Source organism: Plecotus auritus (genome assembly GCF_963455305.1).
Source record: "Plecotus auritus genome assembly, chromosome: 4".
Classification (NCBI taxonomy): Eukaryota; Metazoa; Chordata; class Mammalia; order Chiroptera; family Vespertilionidae; genus Plecotus; species Plecotus auritus.
The window spans coordinates 66,771,687-66,798,479 of record NC_137775.1 but is presented as its reverse complement, the minus strand read 5'-3'; the positions used below and the strand labels follow the sequence as shown (position 1 = coordinate 66,798,479).

General features: G+C 39.1%; 1 protein-coding gene across 1 annotated transcript in view; it reads right to left on the bottom strand.

The window, feature by feature from the left end:
- COL12A1 (collagen type XII alpha 1 chain) overlaps window positions 1-26,793 on the bottom strand; it is a 111,920-nt gene that overhangs the window by 44,046 nt on the left and 41,081 nt on the right. The window contains exons 17-38 of the mRNA XM_080665369.1: window positions 26,208-26,329; window positions 23,388-23,537; window positions 23,187-23,306; window positions 22,923-23,087; window positions 22,212-22,358; window positions 19,789-19,928; window positions 19,118-19,247; window positions 16,998-17,140; window positions 16,565-16,694; window positions 14,565-14,701; window positions 13,367-13,496; window positions 10,742-10,881; window positions 10,365-10,497; window positions 10,243-10,269; window positions 9,733-9,875; window positions 6,312-6,441; window positions 5,767-5,906; window positions 5,233-5,362; window positions 3,976-4,118; window positions 2,769-2,898; window positions 2,182-2,324; window positions 274-403 (exon numbers count right to left, since the gene is read on the bottom strand). Of these exons, the coding sequence (XP_080521495.1) occupies window positions 274-403; window positions 2,182-2,324; window positions 2,769-2,898; window positions 3,976-4,118; window positions 5,233-5,362; window positions 5,767-5,906; window positions 6,312-6,441; window positions 9,733-9,875; window positions 10,243-10,269; window positions 10,365-10,497; window positions 10,742-10,881; window positions 13,367-13,496; window positions 14,565-14,701; window positions 16,565-16,694; window positions 16,998-17,140; window positions 19,118-19,247; window positions 19,789-19,928; window positions 22,212-22,358; window positions 22,923-23,087; window positions 23,187-23,306; window positions 23,388-23,537; window positions 26,208-26,329 (2,903 nt within the window). The remainder of the gene's footprint in view (window positions 1-273; window positions 404-2,181; window positions 2,325-2,768; window positions 2,899-3,975; window positions 4,119-5,232; window positions 5,363-5,766; window positions 5,907-6,311; window positions 6,442-9,732; window positions 9,876-10,242; window positions 10,270-10,364; window positions 10,498-10,741; window positions 10,882-13,366; window positions 13,497-14,564; window positions 14,702-16,564; window positions 16,695-16,997; window positions 17,141-19,117; window positions 19,248-19,788; window positions 19,929-22,211; window positions 22,359-22,922; window positions 23,088-23,186; window positions 23,307-23,387; window positions 23,538-26,207; window positions 26,330-26,793) is intronic.

Here is a 26,793-nt window from a genome sequence, read left to right as displayed (position 1 = left end):
CTGACACCACACAAACTAAAACAATCCTCAGAGAATACCAAATGGTTTTCCAAAGGAGAAATAAAACTATCTCAAGCAAAGCAAAATATGCAGATTTTTGTCTCCTTTTTCTTCTTTAAGTGGACCTTTGAACGGTTAAAATACAAGTTCTGTTCTCATATCCATCTGACAAAATTCAATGCCTAATATAAAGTTAATGCAATACCGATGTAGTACTTGAGATGCACTGGTAAAGGCAACATTTAAAGATTGTAAAAGGTCTAAGACACTTACCAGTTCTTCCATTTCCTACTAGATGGCTACCATCTCCATCTTCATAAATAGGAATAACAGTAATTTTATATGGAGTATCAGATTGCAGGGGCTGCAGTATTACATTGTTCCTTCTGCCTGGGACGGTGGTCTATAGAGGACATTAAATTATAAGTTTATTATCAGCTAGAGGACTTCCAGATCAAAAGACAATATTGTTTTATAGATTCCCATAAACAGTAATGTTTTCTTCATATTTTCTTTTTGCTACACAATAGCTCATGGCAAAGCAGATCATCAACACTGCCTGTGTGTGGCATGGGAGAATGGTTTTAGAGTAAATGCATCTGGGCTCAAATCCCAGAGTAGCCATTTACCAGCTTTATGACTTAGCACCTCTGAAGGAAATTGTGAGGTTAAAAAGCAATAATTCGTACAACACTTTCGTACACATTACTGAGTACTGCAGTGCTCAGTAGTATGTTTTTCTCCTTCATCTCTCATTGGTACATGTTATGTTTCTGTGTACTCCTTAACAAATGTGTGCCAAGTACCCACTGCGAGCCAGGCATGGTACCAGCCACTGGAAATACATTGGTGAGGGTTTCTACTCTCAAGAATTTCAGTTTGGCTAATACTAATGATGTGAAAAAGATGAAAAAGAAGAAATTGAAAATACATTTAACTTCCTCCATGAAGAGGAAACGCATCAACTAGATATATATCTTTCTCTCTCTCTCTCTCTTTATCTCTCTCTCTCTCTCTCTCCCCCACTCCCTGCTAAGTTTTGCTTCCATAAGCAATGTGAATCACTTATACCAGTGATGCCCAGAGTAGAGTTCCTTGCTTGCAAATGGTGAATTGGGGGAAGAAATTATATTTTTACAGTTTTTAGAAACTGAAGGGAAATTGCTTAGTTGTACATGGGAAGGCTGAACAAACACTAAGAAATTATATTTTTACAGTTTTTAGAAACTGAAGGGAAATTGCTTAGTTGTACATGGGAAGGCTGAACAAACCTCTGCTTTGGCAAACCAAGTGTGGCAATCCAGCTCATCTCATTTTGATCAGAAACATTAAATGGCAAGTACAATTGTTTCAGATTAATAAAAATGGGGTGGGGCTTAAATTAAAGCTTAATAAATCAAGTTCAAGTAGTAGATGAAATATTTTATAACATAAGAATAATGGAAGGAGAATGATCAAATAGAATGTATGTAGCAAAATGGTTGCAAACCACAGACAAAACTGCTTTATAATCAGCATTGCGTGTAATTTTCCACTAAGCTATCACTGAACTTTAAAGCCAGTGCTGACTTTTTCTATCCATAACAAATGGACATGAATAATGAGGGTTATGCTACCAGAAACTTGACTCTGGTTCTGGAGAGATAAAACATGACACTCAAAAAGTTTGAAGCTGATATTAGAGTATGTATATTCCAAAACCAGAGTGTATGGAAAAATGTTAAATTTAGGGAAAAGGGAGATCAATTTGCCCGGATATTTAAGAAAGACCTTGTAAATAAATTAGATTTAAAGAAAAGTTAAGATTGGAATGGTCACAGCGTTTGAACATTAATTTAGTTAGCTCAGAATAATTGTTACCATGTTTCACCAGAATTAATTCCCATGGTGTAGGTAGGTGGTTAGAAATATGCATTTCATGAGATAAGACAGTTTTTTCCATCTGTATTTAGAATAAAAATTGAGCCCGAAGACATCAATTCTCTGTAGTATGGAAGGCCATACTAGGTACATTCAAGTGATACCAATCTCATGTCAGAGGAAGTCATAGAGAATGTAACTGACACACAGAAGTCAAGGACTCAATTCTAACCCTGGCTCCGTCCTAAAGAAGGAAGCTGAAGCTCGCACTCCAACCTGGTCAGATTATAAAATGCTCAAATAAACGAGAGTCAGACTCACATATTCATCAATTGGATCGCCGACGGTGGGAGAATAAATGATCCTGTATTGCTGAACCGGCCCGTCGGCATGATCCCAGGCCACAGAGAGGCTATTGGTTGTCTCCCCAAAGACTCTCAGATTTCTTGGTCCACTCCGAGGTACTAAATAAATAAAACACAATAGAGTTATGTGCCTGCCTGTGAGCATGACAGACATGGGGAGGGGAGGAGGGGTAGGAAAGAATTTTCCCTTGGCCAGATTAAGGAAGTGACTCTCAGGTGTTTCACCATTCACTAGGTTGTTCACTCCCTATGCTAAAACACACATCTTCTATGGTTTTAACGTGAAAACATAAACCTAGAAAGTACTGCATTTCAGAGCTACAGTTGCATGCTGAACACCCAGTGACATAAAACTAGGTCTGAGTCTAAATGCACAGACTGGGAAAGAAATGGATGATTTTAACCACTATAACCACTTCCTGTTAAATGAAATATAGAGGCCAAGTCCTCATGTTTGCTAAGTACCACACACCTCACTCACCCAGAGAAGCCCTACCAACTGAGTGACAAGGGAATGGGGTGAAGAAAGGATTTCTGCCTCACGAGTTCGGCCCTGGGCGGGGCTGGGGTTCCCCTCTCCATCCGAGTAGAGAGCCACGACGTTCACGGAATAGGGTGTGTCTGGAATCAGCCGCTCCAGGTGCACCGTGCGGGTATTTCCCGGCACCACAATCTGCAGGGGAGGAAATGCCAAATTCTGTCTGATGACAGCCCATATGCTTATCAAGTATTGTATTAGTCAGCATAATAACTTTGATAATAAAAGGCTGAGCCCAGACACGTCAGAAGCCAACCACTGTGCTTCTTCATGGGATCTGCCCAACCCACACCATTAGATGCAATTTATCCTCACAACTTTCCTCTCCAAAGTGAGTTCGCACTTGATTTCAGTAACTTAATCATCTTGCATTTATGCTTATTGTAAAGATTATCAAATATAAATAACATCCAGGCTGTTGATAGTAACCCAAAGAACACTCCTCCTGTTGTTAGAGATTCATAAGAGACTTCTACACTGGTGGGGGAGTAATTCTGTATTAAAATAGACAGCAACTCTATACAATGGATAAGGACAACATTGTCTGAATATATCCTATCATACACAGGGACATGCAGGTCAATATTCTTACAAAACACATGTATTATTCATCATTGTTGATCATTATTGTTTCTTTTTATAAAGACTTATAAGTAAAGCTAGTTTATAAATTTACTTTTTCTTAAGTGTTCTGATATTTTCCTTGTTCAAACCAGTAATTTCTGATTTCTAAATTATTAATCTACTTGCAAAACTACATAGTGCTATGTAACTGAGGAGAGACTGAGCAATTTGTATGAGCCAGTGAGGGAATGCTCAAAGTTTCATAAGACATTTATACTTTACAACAAAAGCCTTATTGACAAGGTTTAGTAATAATTTACATTTATTACTGGGGTTTTTAAATCATATTACTAATTTGCATTTTCCCCAAAATTCACTTTTGCTAACTAACTTTATAATGAATACACCTGCTTTAATTCATCAAAAGCAATCATTTAACCATTATACCCTGGCATGTTTGTGGTTTGCATTCTCATAGACTACTCAACATGACACAGACATGAGCCTACATTCATCAGGAAATGAAGTTTCCCTGAGACTCAGTGCCACTCCAACAACTGGCTTATTGTTCTGGGCCAGCAACCATTGGAGGCGCAGTGGAATCTACAAAATTCACTGGCTGCGCTCTAAGAAGACAAAGTTACTTACAGATTCTGAGGGTCTGGTGCCATCCACAGGAGTATACACAACGCGATACTGCTGCACAGGCCCAGGGGCAGGGTCCCAGCGGATGTCCAGGTTGTTGGGCGTGGGATTGTACACTTGGACATTTCTCGGTAATCCTCTCACCACTGAGGAAGGAAAAACCAATGCATATTTCTTAAGTCTGTTTATACATGTGGAGTTTTGTTATCACTTCTCCAGAACTTACACTCTGTAAAAGGACAAAATACTATCCTCCTTAAACTCCCAATTATCTATACAAAAGCAGATTTAAACCCTCTCCAAATCCAAATTTACCAATGTGAGCCAATTATGGCCTTTATCTATATGGAAGCAAAGTTGTTGCCAATAAAAACAAGTTAATAATTGCAGTAATACTGGGCTGGCCATAAAGGGATAAGGAACACAAAACTGGAAAAGAAGCTTCACTTTTCCAACATGGGCAATGGAGAGACAGAGAGGAGGAGTTTCAGAGTGTTTGCAATTCTATGAACGTCTTCTATGACTAAAACTAAAGGCAAAAGGAGGGAGAGAGATCAATGATCTGCCCCATTAGGGACATAGAAAAACATAAACTAGATCCACATATTAACCCCAAACTGTAATCAAGTCAATAGTGTCATCTTTCTAGACTACTAATCTTTTATCAAAAGAAGCCATCCATACTTGCTTCATTTCAGCTCTCAGAAAGTATATTTTTAAAGTCAAAGAAATGTTTATAAATACTTTCAAAAACCTATAAGCAATACTACAAAAAACAAACCATAAAACCACTATACACTAGTTTTCAAGTTAATGGCAAAGGAAAGCACACATATTTTTAATGCCAAAAGGCATTTCTTCAGCAAACCAGAGAAATGTGCAATCAAGCAATGTCATAAACAGATTTCAATAATTCACTGAACAGCCAATTACAAAACATGGCTTCACACAGATTTATAAAGCACAGAGCAAAGTTCAATGATTTTTTTTTGTCAGTGGAAGAGAATGACCAAAGTGGCATACTAATTATGGTATATACATTTATAAATCTTGAAATTATTATTTGAGAAGACAGATGCCATTGTAGATTTTTTATTTCATAAAATAGTAACAGTTGATGTTTGGGAGGTAAATTATGGGTAATTTTTATGTTTTTATTATTCTGAATTTTCCAAATTTATTCAATGGGTCTATACGGCCTTTATAAAGAAAAGCAAAATTTATCATGAAAAGCCTAGATATTTCTGCCTTTTTACTTACATGTCCTTGCAGTGTCTGAGGTGCGCCCTCCATCACCTTCAGTGTAAACAGGAACTACTGTGACAGTGTACGGGGTGTCTGGCTGCAGATTCCTAAGAATGGCATAATTGGTATTCCCAGGGATTGGTACCTAAAGATTGTAATAAAACATAAAGCACTTGATTTAAAAAACTTGTAAAAAAATATTTCAAACAATAGAATACTCAAAATCCTAACTCAAGACCAAGTCAAGAAGCAAGCTCTGTAATATTAGAATATAATGCCCTCCTATAAACTGTTACACAAGGTTTTGAAAGCTTCTGTAGACCCCTGCACTCACCCTCAGCTCCCCCTTCTGGAATGATTGCTTCCCCCAACCCCAACTCCCCACAATCTCCTTATCACTCAGGCACTAAGGTCCCAGCACTAAGCTGTTAAGTTCCATTAAATGAGTGTAAACTTCATGGATGCTAAAACAAATCTGTTAACTCCTTCAGCTCCACTCATTCAGCTACAGTTTAAACCCACACATTTTTCACTATAGGAAATAATTACCAGTTCCTCTGGACCACCTCCTGTTGGTGCATAGAAGAGCTTGTACTGACGAGGATTTCCATCCGCGTGGTCCCAGCGAACATTCAAGGAACTGGTAGAAGGGTCATACACTCTTAGGTTCCGCACAGTATTCAGAGGTTCTGGAATGCACAGAAATCACATCACTATATGATCCTAACAGCCAAGCACACATGAAACACAGGTTCAATGGTATCTCCCAGGAGCCCTAGGACATAGCAGGCACCTCATAGTAGGCACCCCACAAATATTTGTTGAAGCAATGAATAAATGAAAGAATATCTGCAATAATCTGGTATACATGTTTCATCTTGCCACCAGCTATTTTTTTAATCCTTGAAAATAGTAAGTGACTTTCTCCACAAACAGAGACAGTTAACTCCAAGCAAGGATATTAAATCAATATTATTTTAATGCATTTTCAGAGATTAGCAAAACTCTGTGTCACCTCAGTGTTTCCAGATAAAGATGTGATTTCATTCCAATTGCAATTATTAAAGAAGCTACAGGAGCCTGAATTCACTTACTGGTCTTGCCTGTTCCCGTCATCCGACCTCCTTCACCGTCAGAATACAGGGAGGACACAGTGATCTCGTAAAGAGTGTCGGGCTTCAGTTTCTGCAGGAGCACACTGTTCTGTCGTCCCCCTATTGTGGTCTTGAGTAAAACAGGAATTCATGTTAACCTTGTTCTCTCCATCTCACTAATCTGTTAGAAAAAGCTCTTTCTACAAGGGAGCTGTTTGAGACCCTTGCAAAGATCTGGAAACACGTACAACAGTGAAGGTTTAGGAGATATCTTATGGTTTCATTCTAAATATACACTACACACCTTAAATCACATACGGGACCCTAAGCCTCACACTGGCAACTCAAAGAGATATTTCAACTTGCTCGTCGCCAGCACTGAAAACTGCATCCAAAACCACATTTCACAGGGCTTTCCCCACAAAGGCATTAATCATCAGTGAACTACAAAGGAACTTGGAGATCTCAAGGACTTGCATACTATTAGAGGCTCAGCACCATTCAGTATTATTATCTTTACCTTTTTTACAGATGTTTTTTACTTGCTTTAGAAACACATTATAATGATTCAGCAAAAGATCTAAAGCTTTTAGTGTTTTCCCCCCAAACACTGCCACTCTCAGAGCATTAGCTGTGTAAACTACGTGGCAGGCCCCTTTGCCAGGACACACTCAGGCAGATGTTCCCAGTCATCTCCATGCAGTATGATGCTTTTTCGATTTCCTTCAATCACACAGTTCTCCATATTTTATTCATTGCTCAAGGCCATCTAGCTATCTTGTTGAAAGAAAATTTGTATGATTTGTTAACAGTTTACTGAATTCAGATGTTATGCCATTCTAATTAAAATCACATGAAGATGGCACGCTGCCCACCATGAGTGCACATGTGGGTGGCTGGATGTGCTAGTACCGTCCAGATGTTTCCTACGTTGCACCCATCCTTCCAAGTTCCAGAGGAAACCTCAGTGAATCACTGTAGTCATCCTAACAGAAGCAAATTGAACTACAGTGACTAATTTTAATAAATGTAATATTTGAAGTGATGAGAAAAAAGTATCAATGTCATAGCAAGCCTTTGATATTTAGCAAATCTGGAAGTATCCACTTAATAGAACTAGCCTATGACTAAGCAGGAGGGAGCCTGCCTACTTCTTCCATCCAACTCTCCAAGATAATTCTAGCATCAGTGATTTGTTACTTTGCTTAGTTCATGGGCTAGCATTGAAATTGAAAGATCCCTAACAGTAACAAACCTTAAGGGATCATCAGCTAAGAGAAATGTTAAGGTCAAGTTCATCCTGCTATACAGTTTTTCCTAAATCTGGCCTAGCATAGACAAAGGAAGTTATGTTTCTGATATTAAAACATCAATCCATCAAAGGTATCTTACTTTTTATAAAAGCTATATGAATACAGTTGGTATTTAGTTTACTCAAATAGACATATTTCAATCCAAATGTATCAAACCACTTAAGTCAAGTTCTATGGAAACCTCAAAAGACCAACTCAAAAGTCACAGTGGGGAGGCAAGGATTTCTGGTTCAGCTAAACCCACTTACTACTATAGAATACCAGAGACCTTTCACCCCTGCCAGCATCTAACTCTGCTGACCCCTTTAAACTGGTAAGAGGTATGGCCCACTTGCTGGAGCTCAGCAAGTCAGATGATTAAGGGTTAATGACTCATCTGTCTCTCTCTAAAGCTACGTGAGGAAACATTATAGCCCCCCAAAAAAGTCAACAAAATACTGGACCTCACTAAAAGTATGACCCATCTGTATAACAATCACAGTGCTTTGTGAGCTAGGATAACGTGTGCAGTTCTAGTCACACAGCTCATAAAAACAAAGCTGGAGAAAGTTCTAAGAGAGACGACTAAAGTCAGCAAGGTGAATGGACAAGGACTTTGTTAAATAAGGGAAGACTGGGAAGATAAAAAAAGATGAAGGCTGAGTTTTTAGTCCTACCATCTTTCTTAGGAACCTCCATTTATATAAATACTAGAGGCCCGGTGCACAAAATTTGTGCACGGGGTGGGGGGCGGTATGTGTCCCTCAGCCCAGCCTGCACCCTCTCCAATCTGGGACCCCTCATTCACTGGGATCGGGCCTAAATGGGCAGTTGGACATCCCTCTCACAATCCAGGACTACTGGCTCCCAACCACTCACCTGCCTGCCTGCCTGATTGCCCTAACCATTTCTGCCTGCCAGCCTGATCACCCCCTAACCACTCCCCTGCCAGCCTGATCGACGCCTAACTGGTCCCCTGCCAGCTCAATTGCCCCTAACTGCCCTATCCTGCTGGCCTGGTCACCCTTACCTGCCCTCCCCTGCTGGCCTGGTCACCCCCAACTGCCCTCCCCTGCAGGCCTGGTCCCCCCCCAACTGCCCTCCCCTGCAGGCCTGGTTGCCCCTAACTGCCCTCCCCTGCCAGCCCAGTCATCCCTAACTGCCATTCCCTGCTGACCTGGTCACCCCTAACTGCCCGCCCCTACAGGCCTGGTTGCTCCCAACTGCCCTCCCTTGCAGGCCTGTTCCCTCAAAACTGCTCTCCACTGCAGGCCTGTTCACCCCCAACTGCCCTCCCCTGCAGGCCTGGTCCCTCCCAATGGCCCTCCCTTGCAGGCCTGGGTCCCTCCTAACTGCCATTCCCTACCAGCTTGGTCACCCCTTAACTGCCCTCCCTTACCAGCCTGGTCACCCCCAACTGCCCTCCCCTGCAGGCCTGGTCCCTCCAACTGCCCTCCTCTGCTGGTCCAGTCACCCCTAACTGCCCTCCCTTGAAGGCCTGGGTCCCTCCCAACTGCCCTCCCCTGCTGCCTGATGGCCCACAACTGCCCTCCCCTGCTGGCCATATTGTGGCAGGCATCTTGTGTCCACATGGGGCGGCCATCTTTGACCACATGGTGGTGGTCATCTTGTGTGTTGGAGTGACTGTCAATTTGCATATTACCCTTTTATTAGATAGGATAAAAATGACAAATAGTATGAATTAGGTGAACAGGCATGCAGATCTGGAAACACCAGATCTAAGAGATATGTTATGGCATGCAGAAACAAAAATGGAAGTTTAGGAAACTCTTAGCACTGGATTAAGACAGAGAGTATGGATTGAAAATCAAATAGACTCAAAAATCTAGATATCTTCATGAATAATACAACTTGAGTAGTTCTTAAGGGAAATGTGGATGCTTTGAGGCACATGTCTGATGCTGTGAGGCTACTGTGAAAAGCAATTCTCATCTCCCATGAGAATGTCCACTGAGTCTCCATCATGGAGCAAATATTTCCATCTAATACAGCAAATCTTACATCTCTTAAAATAATAAGTGTGACTAACTAAATATTGTGGGTGAAAGGAGTTTGAAGAGGAAAGGGTAGAATTTGTCCAAGTAACAGTTTTTTATAAAACAAATTACCGTTTGTTCACTGCCTTCACCTATTAAAGGCTTGTAAGTGATTCTGTATTTCTGCACACGGCCACTAGCAGGATCCCACTTAACGGTCAAGCTGTTAGAGGTTGCATTGTACACCTGAAGGTTGCGTGGACCACTTTTTGGAGCTGAAAAAAAAGTTGATGAGAAACATACTAAGCATACAGAACAATGCTTCCCCCCCAAAATATGCATTGTTCCCTAGGAAATCAATAGAGCTGTAAATCTCTAGGTATAAAGCTAATTGGTCATTGAATCCTAACTAACTCCTTAGCAAATAATAGCTGAGCAAAGTTTTTCTAGAAAGTCCTGTTTAAAATAGGTCGCCATCAACGCCTTACAATTTAAAAGCAAAAAGCCTGTTTGCAATGGATTTAATGGTGCTTTTCCTTCCTTCCTTTCTTCCTTCCTTCCTTCCTTCTTTTTTTCCTTCCTTCCTCCCTTCCTTCCTTCATCATTTGGTCATTCATATAATTCAGCAAACTAAATTCTTACCTTGTGTTGGTAAGGGTGTCACACGCACTAAAAAAAGAATTTTGAAAAATATTAGTAATATAGCTATAGCTCTTTCTAAAAATTGATTTTAAAATAACAATATCTGAAAGTTGAACACCTACTTGTGCGCTCACTGCCAGTCAACCCATCACTTTCTGACTCATCAGGATAGATGGCAGTCACAGAAACTTCATAGAGAGTGTTCGGGTTCAGGTTTTCAAAAACCAAAGTATTCTCATCTCCATTTAAGATGGTCTTAGGGAAAGAGGAAGAAAAAACAAACCCACACAAATTAAGTCACCAGCTATATCATACACTCAGGGGCAGTTTGTTGACATTATTTAGCCAGATGTTCCTGCTCTGATTCATGCCATGAGCTCAAATATCACTAGCAGGAAAGGATGCTTTTCTGGTAACATAGGTAATACCTATTTAAAACAAGATTTCCTATCATTAAATGGGGCACTAAAAAAAGAAAAAGAAAGAGAGTTAGCACTACCTCCATCTTATCTGAGCTTCCAAAAGGTGCCCAGGTTACTCTGTAGAGAGAGACGTCTGAAGCCGCATGATCCCAAGTTCCTCTGAAGCTCTCTGTGGTCACGTCAGTGATCTGTAGGTTTGTTGGGGCTGGCACCGTGTCTGTCATGAGAAAAGGCAGGACTAATTTTTTAATGTGATCTACAAAATTTAATTTAATGTAATGAACCTGTCTTATTTTAATGGACATGGAAAAACTGACTGAAAACATTGTTTAGAAGCAAGTATCTCCCCAATTCAGTTCATTTGAAAGAAAAATATTAAGAGAACTCTGAAAACTAAAAGCACTGTATAACAGGTGATTAATCATTTAGTTTTACAGGTGATTATTTATATTCTATTAAAATGGGGATTTTTTTTTAAGATAATATTTAGTCATACTCTCCTAATCAGTGGTTCCTAGTCATTTTGCATCTCAAACTTTTTGAGACTCTAATGAAAAACATGGGCTCTTTCCACACCGCAGAACACTTACGCAGAAAGTCTGGCATATCATATGAGAGAATGCATGAACCTTCATGGTCCATGAAATGTTATGATCAAAGTAATCCATGCATAAGCTTTTCCCATAGTCACTAACCTTCAACACAATGTGAAGCAGACTGTAACTGCCCCTATCCAAAGAGAGGAAAACCCTGAGTGCTGATGACTGCTGCCATCCCAGTAAAACAACCCTGCATGAATCAGGCACACTGGTTAGTGTGCAGCACAGGCAGTTTGGAATGTCTGCCACCAGCCCTGAACTTTCACTGTCAATTATTTCTCTATCTCCTGGTAACCAAGCCTCACACAAAACCCAGAGCCATAAAAACTCTGTTTCTAATAATTACAATGAAAAGGCCCATTGAAATAAAGAGAGTGGTAGCACTTTCACAAGCACATTTGCCATTAAAACATCTGTTAAGGATGCACTTTGGGTTTATCCAAGTTATTAAGAACTATTAAGGATTAAAGACATGTATTGACCATATTCGTTTAGTATACTAAATTCCCTGCTTTCACTAACCTTTTTTCCTGATTTCTTTTTCTCTTTACTACACATGTTATGTTTATGCAAAGCTGTCAGTCTACTCATATGCATCAATTTTTGTCCCTAGCCACTACCCTTACCAGATAAGAACTGATTTCAAGAAAGAGACTGAAAATAGCAGAGGTGGATACTGCCTGATGTTACGGAGCAGGCTGTGACATTGCGCAAGGTGCTCTGGTCATGTACAGACAGCTGGCACTAAAGGAGAAATTTTGAGCCTCTGGTGAGGGAGTTACTGTATAGGAAGTAAAAGTTGCAGACCATAGCCGTGATCCCACCACTAGATTACTGGATGAGGCAAGTCATTTAAATTCTCCAGAACTGTGCTGTCCATTCTGAGAGCCACAAGTAGCTATTGAGTAGCTTGAAATGTGGCTAATCCAAATGGAGATATGCTGTAAGTATAAAATTAATAAATGATAAAAATGTGAAATATCTCATTAATAATCATTATACTGATACATGTTGAAATGATATTTCGGATATATTGGGTTGAATAAGACACATTATTAAAATTAATTTTATTTATTTATTTTGACCTTTTTAATGTGGCTACTAGAAAATTTGGAATTACATATGTGTCTCCCATTATATTTCATAGGAACACTGCTGGCTCTAGACTTCAATTTCCTTTTTTTAAAAAAATGTATTTTTATTGACTTTAGAGAGGAAGGGCGAGAGAGAAATATCAATGATAGGAGAGAATCATTGAGCGGCTGCCTCCTGCACACCCCGCATAGGGGATTGAGCCCACAGCCTGGGCACATGCCCTGACCAGGAATCAAACTGTGACCTCCTGGTTCATAGGCTGATGTTCAACCACTGAGCCATGCTGCCTGGGCTAGACCTCGATTTCTTAACTGCTATTTAATTAGAAAATTATGGGCTGAGCACGTTCCAGTCACTTAAGATACAAAGTTGAACAAAATAAATATGTATCTACCTTCATTAGGAGGGAGCAAGGGGAAAATGGAATCAATAAAACAGACCAACAGGCAATAATAATTGGATTAAATGCTGTGGAAGTACCATGAGAAGCAGAAAAACTAGGGTCCCTTGAAGAAGCAACAAAATGGAGCAGGGACGCGGGGAAGTCTCCCCTTCCTCTGAAATCCAAATGCATACAATCTGCCATACACCTCTCCTCCTTGCATGATCCTATGTATTGTTAATTAATTTTATCTCCACAACAAAATCATGAGTTATTGAGGGCATATATGCTTATATTTTGTTACCCCTGATGGCCCTTTACATATAGTAAGATGTCAAAAAATATTTGCTAACTAATGAAACTGTCCCAGACAAAATGTCCAATATACATCAAGAATGTACTATCTCCCCTACATCCATCCCCAACCCCACACACACCAGTTAAATATCTAGAAGATGAATTAGCAACAGTGGGTGATAGAATAACTAGGGTAGAAATTATAAAAGAAATGGACATAAAGGTAGAAGAGAAGATGAAAAACAATCTATGAATGCAAACATTATTAAACACTGGCAAAAAGAGCATTAAGAAATGAAATGACCCAATAAAGCGTGATCACAACTCACGGGTTTTTTCTTGAGCAGTCACTGGGGGAGACTCCCCCTCATCATACACAGCAGAAACACTGACTGTGTACAAGGTTTGTGAGGTGAGGTCTTTGAGAGGGATGTTGGTCCGTGATCTGTCCACCTCTACCTATAAGAGAGCAGCGGAGCTATTTTTACAAAGGGTTGAGTTTGGACATCTCTCTGCTGTTGACTGAAACTCTCGGTACAAGAACATACGAATTGTGGTACCAAAAAAACAATGTTTTCCAATTTGCATGAGTCCAGAAACTGGAGACAGTTCCTATGTTTCTGAAGTGGAAAAAAAGAAATATGTACTAGAGCCATATCTGACACGGTAAATGATGATTGCCTACGGATTCAAACAACTGAATCATTTTTCAAGTGTTTCACTTTATATCACTGCCTTCTTTCTTTTGGAAATGTTGTCCTGTGCATTATCTGATTTGCTATGCACAAGAACCCTGTGAGACCCACTGGTCATTGTACCTCTTTTGAATTGAAACCCATAATGAAGTGAATGTGTGCACATGGATAAATTAGCTTTTATAGAACCCAAATGACAGCACAATCAGTAACTGGATACCCAGAGAAGCTATTGCTATATGCCAAAGATTTTAACATTAATGCCCCCATCCCAAGCACACACATGTTTTAAACCCATTCACTGGAGAAGCCCCTCAATTTGCTTCCTCTTTGAGTTAGGTTGTCCTGGAAACAGCTTCCCACCCCATATTTACTCAAGAACATTCACTGTCAAAAGGATACTCCTCTAACAACATATTCATCCTCTCTCTCTGTCCTTTTCAATTGTCCTATCTTCCTATTACTGGACAAACTCCCCATATCCCCTTGCTAGTTTTTATTTTTAGAAACATTATTGACATTTTTTAGTAATTCATAGAATGCAGAGAACCATATACAGTAAGGCAACTAGATGAAAATGAAATACCACCTAAATTATATAACTTTCTAAGATGTAATGTTTTTGAGATTATTAGATTATATATATATATATATATATATGTGCAAGACAGTCCAATATATTATCTATATTCAAAAAGTGATTTATTAATATAACAATTTTTCAACACTATATTAATAAAATGACAATATTTAAAACATGCTATCAACTATATTGTTTAGGTTCTTTTGTTAAACCTGCTAAAAAAACAAATGATTCCAATCTCCATCCTACCTGTTTGACATCCTCTTCTGGTGTTTTGTAGCGAACAATATATTTTCTGACTTTTCCAGGTGCAGGCTCCCAGGAGACATTTATGGTGCTGTGGGTCACGTCTCTGAGTTTCAGATCTCGAGGTTTAGGTAAAGGCACTGGAGGTGCATGAGAAATGAGGTCCAGATGTGATTCTCAAACAGGAAACTCTAAAGAATCTATATAAGCTTTTAAGAAGTTGTTTGGAGAAAACTTCAAGGTGTGCAGCAAAATAACTTAAAAAAATGATTAGGATGATAAAAGTACTATGATTCTACCAGGTAGAGCTGAATTATTCTTAAGAAGGCGTTTTTAAAAAATAGAATAAATTGTAATGTTTATGACAACTCTACTTCTCATGTGTATGTTAATTTCTTCTACTCTATTTAAATAAGATCTTGTTTGCATAATGAATCATAATTCACCACAAATTTATGGCTCATGGTTCTTTAGCAGGTATTTAAATTGATTAAGGTAAAAAACAAAATCAAAAGAGTCCAGCTCCCATAAAAATGTAATAGGAAAACAACTTGTTATGAGAGTGAAAAATGAAGATGAGCCAAAAGTAAGCATCCAATAAGCTTATAAGAAAATCCACAGAAATCTAAATGGTTAAGAGAAAATAAAAATGATAAATTTTTACCAAGTCAAACAAAGCTATACCTTAAAAAGAATGGGAGGAGGATCACTAATAACAAGGTTTTCTGTTGTTATGTGAGATATATCTCACTCTTTCTAGCTCCCAATTTCCTTTGTCTCTTATTGAAACTCTGTACATCTCTCTTCCTTAATCTCTCTCTCCACTTCCATTTCAGCACCTCCATCCCTTCAATGTTTTTATATCTCTGTGCTCCCCTCCCCCATATAGAATTAAAGTCCAGCTCTATATGCTAATCCATGGCCACATTTGTCTTTCAGCCCACTATGGGTCTTCGTTCCCAGCTTTCTCAGAACACATGTCTTCATCCTGGGTGACTCCCAACTCTTTCCATCTGCCACTAACACATTTCAATGAAAACACCAGCTCCAAACAGGATCTAACATATAAAAGGTGATTTTTTTTTTTTTTTTTTTTGGTCTATGAATTTATATGGCCCCACCAAGTAGGGGCTCTTTCTCTTTTCTGCCCCATCATGCTTTTTGTCTCAGGCTCTTTTTCCCCTTGGAAGATTCCTTCCAACCTATTTTATTCCCCTAGAAATGTGGTCTGAGGCTCAACAAATTGAAGCCAAGTAATTTATCCCGGCATGCCCACCTCAACAAGCATGAAACAAAACTCCCAGCTAGGTCAAGCAAAGGTCCTAAGTGCAATCATTGTCACTTTTTAAAAAATGGTAATAAAACAAACAGGAAATAAAAAAGGGATAATTAAGAGAAGTGCAAACCAGGAAGGAATCGATGTGCTCTATGCTGCTTTGTAATTATTATTGACACATCCCATACCACAGTGATTGAAGTATAATAGATGATCAATATATTTTTGGATTGAGGTGATTGATTAATTCATATCATTGAAATTTATTCATAAGTGCCATAGAGTTTCTACTTCAATAAAAATTTGGAACATCTTGATTTTAAACTGAATACCTTCCTCCAAACCACACTCACCTAACATTCCATTCTCACCAACTGTATTTCATGGATCTACAACAACATCAATTGTAAGATGTACCATTGTTTTATATTTTATGCCCTGATAAACATCTGGCTAAGAATAATTTTAAGACAACACTGATTATAAGATACATCTCAATATTGGGCATGTTAAATGTGAAATAAAAAAGTAAATCCTAGAATAAACTTAAGATGCTGCCATAAGTCTAGAATTAATCTTAATTCTCAAATTTGATTGCCATGAGTAATAATCCTATAATTTATGCACAAATAATCAAATGGTGGTTAGCATCATTGAGTAAAAGAAAAAGCCTAATGAACATTATTGTTGCAGCAAAAGGAAAGATGCAAAATTAGCAATGTCTTACAGGTGACTTCCCGAGCAGTGACAGGTTCACTAGTGAGGTCATGCAGGGCGGCCTGGACTGTGACCATGTACTCGGTGTTGGGAAAGAGTTCAGTCAGCTGCACATCATTCACTGCTGGCCCAACGCGCATCTGCATATGGACATGCCCAGGGGAAATCAGACATTCAAGTCAAACATTTCCACTTAATGGGAACAACCAATTAAAGCCCATTGATTATAACACAATTTTTATTTTTAATTTTTCTGAACTGCATTTTCTTTTTCAGGCCAATGTTTTCTAAAATGTGTCACAGCCCACAAATTTAATTTTCTATTTTTCTGTTTTGTGTGCAAGGGTATAAATGAGTTAATTCATAAATAACTGCAGTTAATAAGGACTCTAAATCTGAGAAGTCTCCGGAAGGCCCAATGAAAAAGAAACAGTATCTCCCACCTCTTTGGGCTTTGTTGGTTCTGTGGCATTGATGGGTTCGTAAGTCAAAGTGTAGCCAGTAGCCCCTCCCACTGGCTGCCACTGCACATGCATGGTGGTAGGACCAACATCATAAATATTCATGCTGACCACAGGGACAGGCACTGTTGGGATGGAAAAACAGACATCAGTCTAATTTCTGTCATTTTACTCATTTTTTAATTGTTTCCTACTTAGTTATTGGCATTTGTATATGGTAAATAGATAATGAGCTGCTATGAGAAATCAATGAGAGTTAGTATCATCTCCTCTCCATCCAAAAACCCTAATCTCATTGTTCATTGCTACCTCACACCCAGGACTATGTGTTACAACTATCTATATATATAAAAGCCTAAGCAACTGAACGACTGGTCAACCCATCGCAGCCCGCCTACCTCCCTCGGCCCTCCCCCCGGCTGGCTGGCCAACCTCCCGCAGCCCCAATCAGCCCCAATTGCCAACAACGAGGCCTAGGGACTCTTACCTGTGCACAAATTCGTGCACCGGGCCTCTAGTTTTGTAGGAGGAAGAAAGTTTAAATTTCAAATAGCATTCTATTGAGTCCACATGGAAGCCAAAATAGATACTAGCTTCCTGAGATTTCAATCTCTTTTTCTGGAACATCTCTAATTTGACTATTTTCTTTCTTCAATCACAGAATTCCATACATAAGTAACCAACATAGTATCTTATTTCACCTTTCTTAAAAAGAACTTTAACTGAGAGTGCCATACATTAATAACTGGAACTTTGGGGATTTATGGGTTTTTTTGGAGTCAAGCCCATGAGGCAGAGTGAAAGGTTTACAGTTTCCTCTTCACTTAATACCAATATAGCTTAAAAAAAGATTGAGTTTAAAGAATTATCAAATTAATCCTGCCTACTATGAAATACATTATTTCCTACCAGTGGTTGGCAAACTCATTAGTCCAGTGGTCGGCAAACCGCGGCTCGTGAGCCACATGCGGCTCTTTGGCCCCTTGAGTGTGGCTCTTCCACAAAATACCACGGCCTGGACGAGTCTATCTTGAAGAAGTGGCGTTAGAAGAAGTTTAAGTTTAAAAAATTTGGCTCTCAAAAGAAATTTCAGTCGTTGTACTGTTGATATTTGGCTCTGTTGACTAATGCAGTGGTCGGCAAACTCATTAGTCAACAGAGCCAAATATCAACAGTACGACTAATGCAGTGGTCGGCAAACTCATTAGTCAACAGAGCCAAATATCAACAGTACAACGATTGAAATTTCTTTTGAGAGCCAAATTTTTTAAACTTAAACTTCTTCTAATGTCACTTCTTCAAGATAGACTCGCCCAGGCCGTGGTATTTTGTGGAAGAGCCACACTCAAGGGGCCAAAGAACCGCATGTGGCTCACGAGCCGCGGTTTGCCGACCACTGTTTCCTACTCTTGTGGTCTAATATGAAGGGAAATAAGAAAAGAGATAAAGACCTAAGGAATGGAACAATAGGTAGAGTCAGTTTCTGCCTTGGACAGTGTACCCACTCCCTTCTCTTACAAGTGGCCTCCCTTTCCTCTGGAACCCAGACAAGAAAATGGAGGAAAGAAAGAGTATTTTCATATGGCTTCATAAACCCTACCAGGAATAGGAGTGAGAAACATCTCTCCTCAAAGTTCTACTCAAGGTTAAACCCATTAGAACTTCTCTAGTAAAGAAAGGCCCGAGGGCAAAGGAAAGAAAAACAATGGGAAGATCTCATTGCCAGCAGGAAGATCTGGCCTTCAACAGAAGGAAAATAGATCATCTCTGTACAGCTCCTCTTCCTAATCTTAGTCCCACTCCCCACATGGTATCTTTCCTTAAGAAGTGAATAACTCTATAAAAGGTACGTTGCACTCTAAGTTATCACAGCTATGACTACCCATTCCACCAGTGGGCCCCATGATGGCAGGAGCATCCAGTAAGAGCAGAAACCACTGAGTATTTATTGAACACCTACACAAAGAATGCACTCAGTAAATATTTGTTGAATGGATATTGAATAAAAGAATGATTCAGAAGACTGAGAAAACCCCACATGGACTGTCATCTCTTTATCTTAAAAAACAAAAGAACAAATTTTTATTTTTAATCTGACTTACAGGTTTTTTCTGTGCCCTTCAGAGGCTCACTATATTCGTCTTCTACTACTGAATACACATTCACAACATACTCAGTTTCAGGCTTCAGATCTTTCAGTACTGTGCTACTTTCCAGTCGGCTCACATAAAACTATAGAGGAAAATTTTAAACAATAACAACATATTATAATCACTTTCTTCTTTTCTACTATAAAGTAGTTAATTGCAATGAGCTTAGAAATTATATTTCAGTAAAATCATTGTTTTTTGTGTTTTGCAAATTACCAGATTACCATCTTGGACAATTCATATAATTTATTCTCCCAGCTGTTGTTTCCTTATTTGTAAAATGAGTGTGTAAAACTAGATCATCTTTAATGTTCTCTTCCAACTCTATGATTCTAGTATAAATTCATGAACCAATCAAGCATCCTCTAATTAAATTTAATTTAAAATCATATTGATATCATTCAATTCTTAGAGACCTTAAGAATTTAAGCAAAGCTCTTTCCCTTTAATTAATCTTAAATGGAAGTGTTTGCTAACGAAAAATAGAAAGCACCATTGCTGACTCAGTTCTGCACTGCTCTACATTTTTCTTGCTCCTCATCCAACATTTTTCTCAGAGCCCTACTGAAGAGGACCCATTCTGAACATCAGGAAGAAGTGGACTATAGGTGTTGATTACTCACTTCTTGACGTTTCCCTCCAGAAACTGGGTAGTATTCCACCTTATATCTATCCACACTGTCAGAAGGAGGAGTCCAGCTCACTCGAAAAGAACGATGAGTTCGCTCTGAAATAACTAGGTTGGAAGGCGCTTCCAAGTCACCTACAAGTGAAATAAAGTACATATACTTTTTTCATTATTATTACATCAAAGTGATAACATTTGAAATTAGATTGAAACATTATTAGTTTCCAAATTAAGCTTGTTCACACATCCTTTCACATACTAAGTGGCTACAGTAAATCATGATAGAGGCCCATTACCCATAAGACATCTCTGATTGGGTGACCAGAGGGTTCTTGAGCTCATTTCTCTCATTGAAACTTGATCCCATTCTTCCTTATGGCATCACCAGTTTCCCAGTCACCTATTCTCAAAACCTCTGACTCATCCTTTGGATACTTTCTCTTCTCTCTAGCCTTGTAATCAATTTATAATCTAGTAAACTTAATAATTTATAATCAATACAAATCTTAATTTATAATCAATAAACAAGGATATGGGACCTGACAATTGCATTGTCATTATCTCTATTGGCACCACCCAAGTTCACTGCCCTCATTATCATTTTGATTATTTATATTCATGTCTTATCTCTTTAACTATAGGTTGTGCTCTGTGAGAACAGCATTGATTTCTTATTCATGTTTAGTTCCCCTACAGGACCTAGTTCACTGGTAAGAGAAATTAACCACTTTCATACTCAAAAGAGAGAGAAATAATAACCAATTTTTTTTTAATTTGGTAAAATCATACTGTCTGTGATTGTGCTCTCTGTGGGTAGATATAGGTGAAATGACTAACACAGAACAATATCTGGAATAAATATCGATAAATATAGAAATATTAAGCTCCATAGGACCACTAGAAAGATATACAAATAAAAATTTAAAGAGAATTAATTCAGTGACTCCATGAGCATGGCAAATCATTCTCATATAAATTCTTTCTACTTCCTTTGTAAGCCAAAGCTGGAGAAAGCATTTCCATTCTTAGTATCCTAACCTTTATTGTACTTGGGTCATAATCAAGCCTACAAAATTATCAAGCAAGTTTACTGTCTGGGAAACTAGAATGAATGCAACTATTACATAGTTGACAAAAAATAAAATAAAGGAAAATAGATAAAAGATGTTTTCATCCCTATTCAAAGTTCTCTCCAACTAAATAAAACTACAACTCTCTCAGCTAATCCAGAGCCAGAAGCCTACAAATTCTGGCTTCCTGGCTGGTCCATTTCTCCAGGGAAAAGGTCAGTCTGTTGTACAAAATCCAAAAAGAAAATCTGCAAAAGTTTGGAGCGAGAAAGTCAAGGAGGAACAGTCAAATAAATGTATCCCTAGTGCCCAAGGCATGTGAAAAATTTTACCACATTGTTTATAAAATTCATTCTAACTTTTCCAAAACCAGAACAAATTAATAAAAGTCCATCTTTACCATAATCTGCATTGCATTACAAGGACTTAAAAGAATGTCATTAATTTTCCAAAAACCTTCCATTTTGGTGCTCATTGTGTTTTGTCCTGTGATCTATAAAAAATAATCATTTTACGCTATCCTTTGTCAGTACAAATTCAGTTCCATAATTTTATTTCTAAATCTTAATTCCTTATCAATACCTACTTTTCTTCAAAGACCTCTATAGACATCTCTAACCATTTGACCCTGAGTAATTTAACTTCAGTTTCTTCACAGGTAAAGACAGATTCTATCATTTCTAAAAGTGTAAACTCTAAAATTGCAATGTCTCTGTATATTTAAGGGTTACAAGTGACAAAGTATCATATCTGATCATCTATAGTTGAGGCAAAGCAAATCATATATAAGACCCCTCTTTCATTCTTAATAGAAAAAAATGTTACCAAATTTTAAAAAACAAAAGTCTGGGAATAACCATTTCATAGAAACTTAATAATTATAGAGCAAAGATGCTTTAGAAAAGAAAGCATCTCTCTTCCCCAATCTCCATCTCTCTCTCTCTCTCTCTCTCTCTCTCTCTCTCTTCTCTCTCTCTCTCTGTGTGTGTGTGTGTGTGTGTGTGTGTGTGTGTGTGTGTGTGTGTGTGTATGCACGCGCACACAGGGACATATAATTAAAAGTATCCTCAAATAAGCTAGAAGTCATTTCTAATTTGATGGCATCTGAAACAAATCAGGGACTAAACCAGTGATTCTCAGTCGGGGGTAGCATTCTCCTCAGCAGACATTTAAAGAGATTTTTAGTTGTCACAAATCAGGGGATGCTACTGGCTTCCGATGAGCAGGGCACAGGAATGCTACTAAACATCTCAGAATGCACAAAGGAGTCCCCTCCCCCATTCAAAATAGGAATTGTCTGGCCCAAAATATTACAGTGCTGAGGATGGAAACCCTGGGCTATCCTTACCTGGGCCCTTTACACTGTTGCACAAGTTAGTGGTCAGGTCATCCACGATCCTGGAGAGTGACTCAAAATCTGCCACATTGTATACGTGGATCTCATCGGGATCTGATCCGATCATCTTCAACTCAAGCTCATCGGCATTTTTGATACCTCAAAATGAAATGGATATATACTAATTAAAAGAAAAAAATTCATGGAATGAAATAAAAATTTTACAGGCTACCCTTACACAGTCAAGGTTAACTAGAACATATGTATCATTTTCCTCAACAATAAAAGGATTACCTACCTATACTTACAAAATAGAAACATATAAAAAAATAATATAAACTGAAGGCTATTATGAATTAAATACTTCTCAATGCTTCTAGCATCAATTTTTCACCAAAAAGTGTCTCTTCAAATTTTTTTTTCTGAAAAGTAAAGTAATGGATATCAAAAATAAACATGGTGCCATGGAAAACCAAATAGGACTTTTCTGAAATCCTATTAAGAGTACATCTGTCCTCTTGAGCCATTACTTTCTTCCAAGAAGACATGTAATGTTGTCTCATTACAAGGAGAGCATGAATCAACTCCCTGGCACGTCATTTTGATAAATTATGTGATAGGGAAAATGTGTTTGTTTTTTTCACACTTCAGAAAATATTTTAACTACAAAAATATCCTCAGCTTTGTAATGCCGAGAGCATTGCTAGCCTTTCTAATGCTTACCAACAGCAAACAGCTCTATGCCTTCATCCCTGAGTTTCTTTGCAGGTGCCTCAACATCATCTTGGGACTTTCCATCGGTGATAAGAATACCAATTTTTCTAGCTCTAGGCCTCATTCCAGCTTGGGTTCTGAAGCTCTGTTGGCGAATAAAATTCAAAGCCATGCCTAGTGGAATTTTTAAAAGAAAATCAATCATGTTATTATTTAGCCACAAGCGTTGACCAAAAACAAGAGCTAAAACTCAACAGAACCACCCTGACTCACCTGTGAGCGTATTGCCTCCTTTGTATGGTAAGTTTGCCACCGCCTGCATCAAACTCTTCTTGTCTTTGTGAGTATTTAACTGCCATTCTGTTCTGGGGTCCCCACTGTACTGAGCAAGACCTAAAATAACACCATTGGTATGAGCATATATAAAAGAGCATAATGAAAATGTCTAAATGTCTTCAATATCATCAGACCTACCAATTTGTACTCTTTTGGGGCCAATCTCAAAGACCTCCACAATACGAGAAATGAAACTCCTCACAGTTCTAAAATTTGCCCGGCCGATGCTCCATGATCCGTCCACCAGCAACACCAGGTCTGCTTCAGCTCTGGTGAGACACTCCATCCCTGACATGGCAACAGTGAGACAGGACAGAGTAAGGGGCACATTCTCAGCAGATTACTTCCTAGCCATGCCTCCGCCACCCCCCAGATGCTCAGTGTTGCCTAACTGTTTCAGTTTTGTAGCTTTGGAATTTGAGACTCTGAAAATATGTCCATGTGATTTATTAACCTCAAAAACAGTCGTGAGAGTCATCAATTCCTCCTATGATTATTTCAGTGGCAAATGTTTCCTTCATCTGTGACTATAATTCCTGGCCACAGTTGTAGACCCTGGAGACAAATTAAACTATCATTATAAATTTGAATGAGCTCACAAACTCAAGAGCTGAAATAAATGTGAATGTACAGTCATCTAACTCTAAGGTGTTAATAATTTTAATAAAAATGTAATGTGATCTAAAGATTAGATTTGCATTTTTCTGTAATATTCGGTGTTCATTAGCAGACAAGTATGAGATGAACTGATAAATGTGTAAGCTAGAAAAGGTTTTAATGAGCCAAAAAATCTATTAAACTAATTAAGCTCCCACATAACTACTGCATGTATTATGAAGGAATAGGAACATAACTCAAAATTAGACCTTTTTAAAGTAAAGATCATTGTTTTAAAACCTGGTAGCTATTACATGATATAGTTATTAACTGCTCAGTTGCTATATATATAACAACCAAGTAAATACAGATAGTAAAGTCTGCACATTTAAAAAATCAGAGAGAAGAAAGACAATTTAGAAAAAGTAGGCAAACAAATATACAAATTGAGAGCTGTAGAGACAATAAGCACAAACATTGATACAAAGCTAGGGTGCTTTGGAAAGAGCATAATCCCAATATCCTCAGTGCACAAGCTACAAAATAAAAATACAAGTCAGTTAATATCATCATAGGAGAAACAATAAAACATTAAAGCAAAACAGCAAGATCTGACATTTTATTTTGTCCACATCCATATTTTCAAATGCTCTCTTTTCCAGGAGCTTCCATTACCAGCTGTGAACTTTCTCACCTCTTGCTATGTTAGCCTCTGATCTTTCTATTACAAAAAGAAGTCATGGGGGAACATTACACAATGCTCATCACACTGCAAAGTTGTCATCGTGTATTATACACTAAGTCAGGATTTCAGATTCCCAAATGCCATTCTAATCACCTAAGCCTTTGCAAGCCCTCTCCTGGGCAGCCCAGATCTACTCTTTTTTTAGCAAATGATAGGAAATATTTAGAAGTAAATTCTACCCACCACTTGCACCTCTAAGAATGTTCGAAACTAGCTTCATGTACCCGAAAGCTGTAATCGTGGCAAGCGCAAAAATGTCTAAAGGGTTTATGTTACTATTTTGCTTCCCAAGTGGTGGTTCCCACCTATTTATGTAACCCGACTTTGCTGGCTCAGCCCAAATGAATCATTTCTACCATTACTTTAACAATATCAAATTGCCTTTTAGTCATTAAAAAGAGAGAAAAATGTATATTATCTAACTATCATAAAACTCATCCTATCTAATAAAAGAGTAATATGCAAATTGACCATCACTCCAAGACACAAGATGGCCGCCACAAGATGGCCTGCAGGGGAGGGCAGTTGTGGGCAGTTAGGGGTGACCAGGCCAGCAGAGGAGGGTAGTTGGGGGTGACCAGGCCGGCAGAGGAGGGCAGTTGGGGGGGACCCAGGCTTGCAGGGGAGGGCAGTGGCGGGGCCAGGGCTGCAGGGGAGGGCAGTTGGGGGTAACAGGCCTGCAGGGGAGGGCTGTTGGGGGTGACCAAGCCAGCAGGGGAGGACAGTTGTGGGGGGACCAGTCCTGCAGGGGAGGGCAGTTGTGGGCCATTAGGCCAGCAGGGAGGGCAGTTAGGGGTGACCAGGCCGGCAGAGGAGGGCAGTTGGGGGAGACCAGGCCAGCAGGGGAGGACAGTTGGGGGAGACCCAGGCCTGCATTGGAGGGCAGTTGAGGGGGACCAGGCCAGCAGGGGAGGGCAGTTGGGGGGACCAGGCCTGCAGAGGAGGGCAGTTAGGGGTGATCAGGCCAGCAGGAGAGGGTAGTTAGGGTGACCGGGCCAGCAGGGGAGGACAGTTAGGGGCGACCAGACTGGCAGGGGATGGCAGTTAGGGGTGACCAGTCTGGCAGAGGAGGGAAGTTGGGGGCAAACTGGCTGGCAGGGGAGCAGTTAGACATCAATCAGGCTGGCAGGGGAGTGGTTAGGAGGTGATCAGGCTAGCAGGCAGAAGTGGTTAGGGGCAATCAGGCAGGCAGGCAGGCGAGCAGTTGGGAGCCAGCAGTCCTGGATTGTGAGAGGGATGTCTGACTGCCCGTTTAGGTCGGGCCTAAATTGGAGGTCGGACACCCCTCAAGGGGTCCCAGATTGGAGAGGGTGCAGGCTGGGCTGAGGGACACCCCCCCCCCCCGTGAATGAATTTCATGCACTGGGCCTCTAGTCTTTAAATAAAATAGTCCTAGGTAATGAATTCAATGCTGACAAGAAAAGCCTTAAAACTATAATGTAAAAAGTATGCTTAACTGGATTTTTTAGGAAATTTTTAAGTATGAAAATTATTTAGATAAATTTTAGTGTAACATTTTTATAGTTACTTTTCATTGCATGATTAACTAATGATGAATACTTGAAATAGTTTGATAATATTGAGGTTTTTTAGGGAAATGTCACTCAATTTCTTACCAGAGGATAAATATGGAATTACAGTTGTGTCAGAAAGGGTTGTCATTTCTTGTCCAACAAGTGGTGAACTTTCTCCTCCATCGAACATTCCAAAAACATTTACCTTGTAGGTGGTACCTGCCCTGAAATGTGAAAACATATAGTCTGTATGTATAATTGCCCCAAGTGGTAGCATTTTTTGCTTTGTTAGAGATATCAATCTTCATTTACAAACTTTCACTACTCAAAGTAAATTATAATGCATAACTTTTCAAGAGAAGAAAAATAATTTCCATCACAATCTAGTTTAAGCTGATAGTGTGAGGTATCAAGGGAAGCTAGCTAGGGCTAGTAGGGCTTCACAGCACCAGCTTCCATCTTGCCTTTCTACCAGGTGTAGAATCTCTACATGCCACTGACCATGTCAAGGAAGGATCTGAACCCTTACTGCTTCTAAGCAATGTGCTTTAAGAAAATAACTTAAATGTTGTACCTTGCAAGGTAACATAAAGCACCCAGCGCAATGCCTGGCACATAGTAGGCTCAGTAAACTTCATCCTCCCTATTCTTTATCAAGTAAATAGCAAGCTTTTATATAGACTTCAAT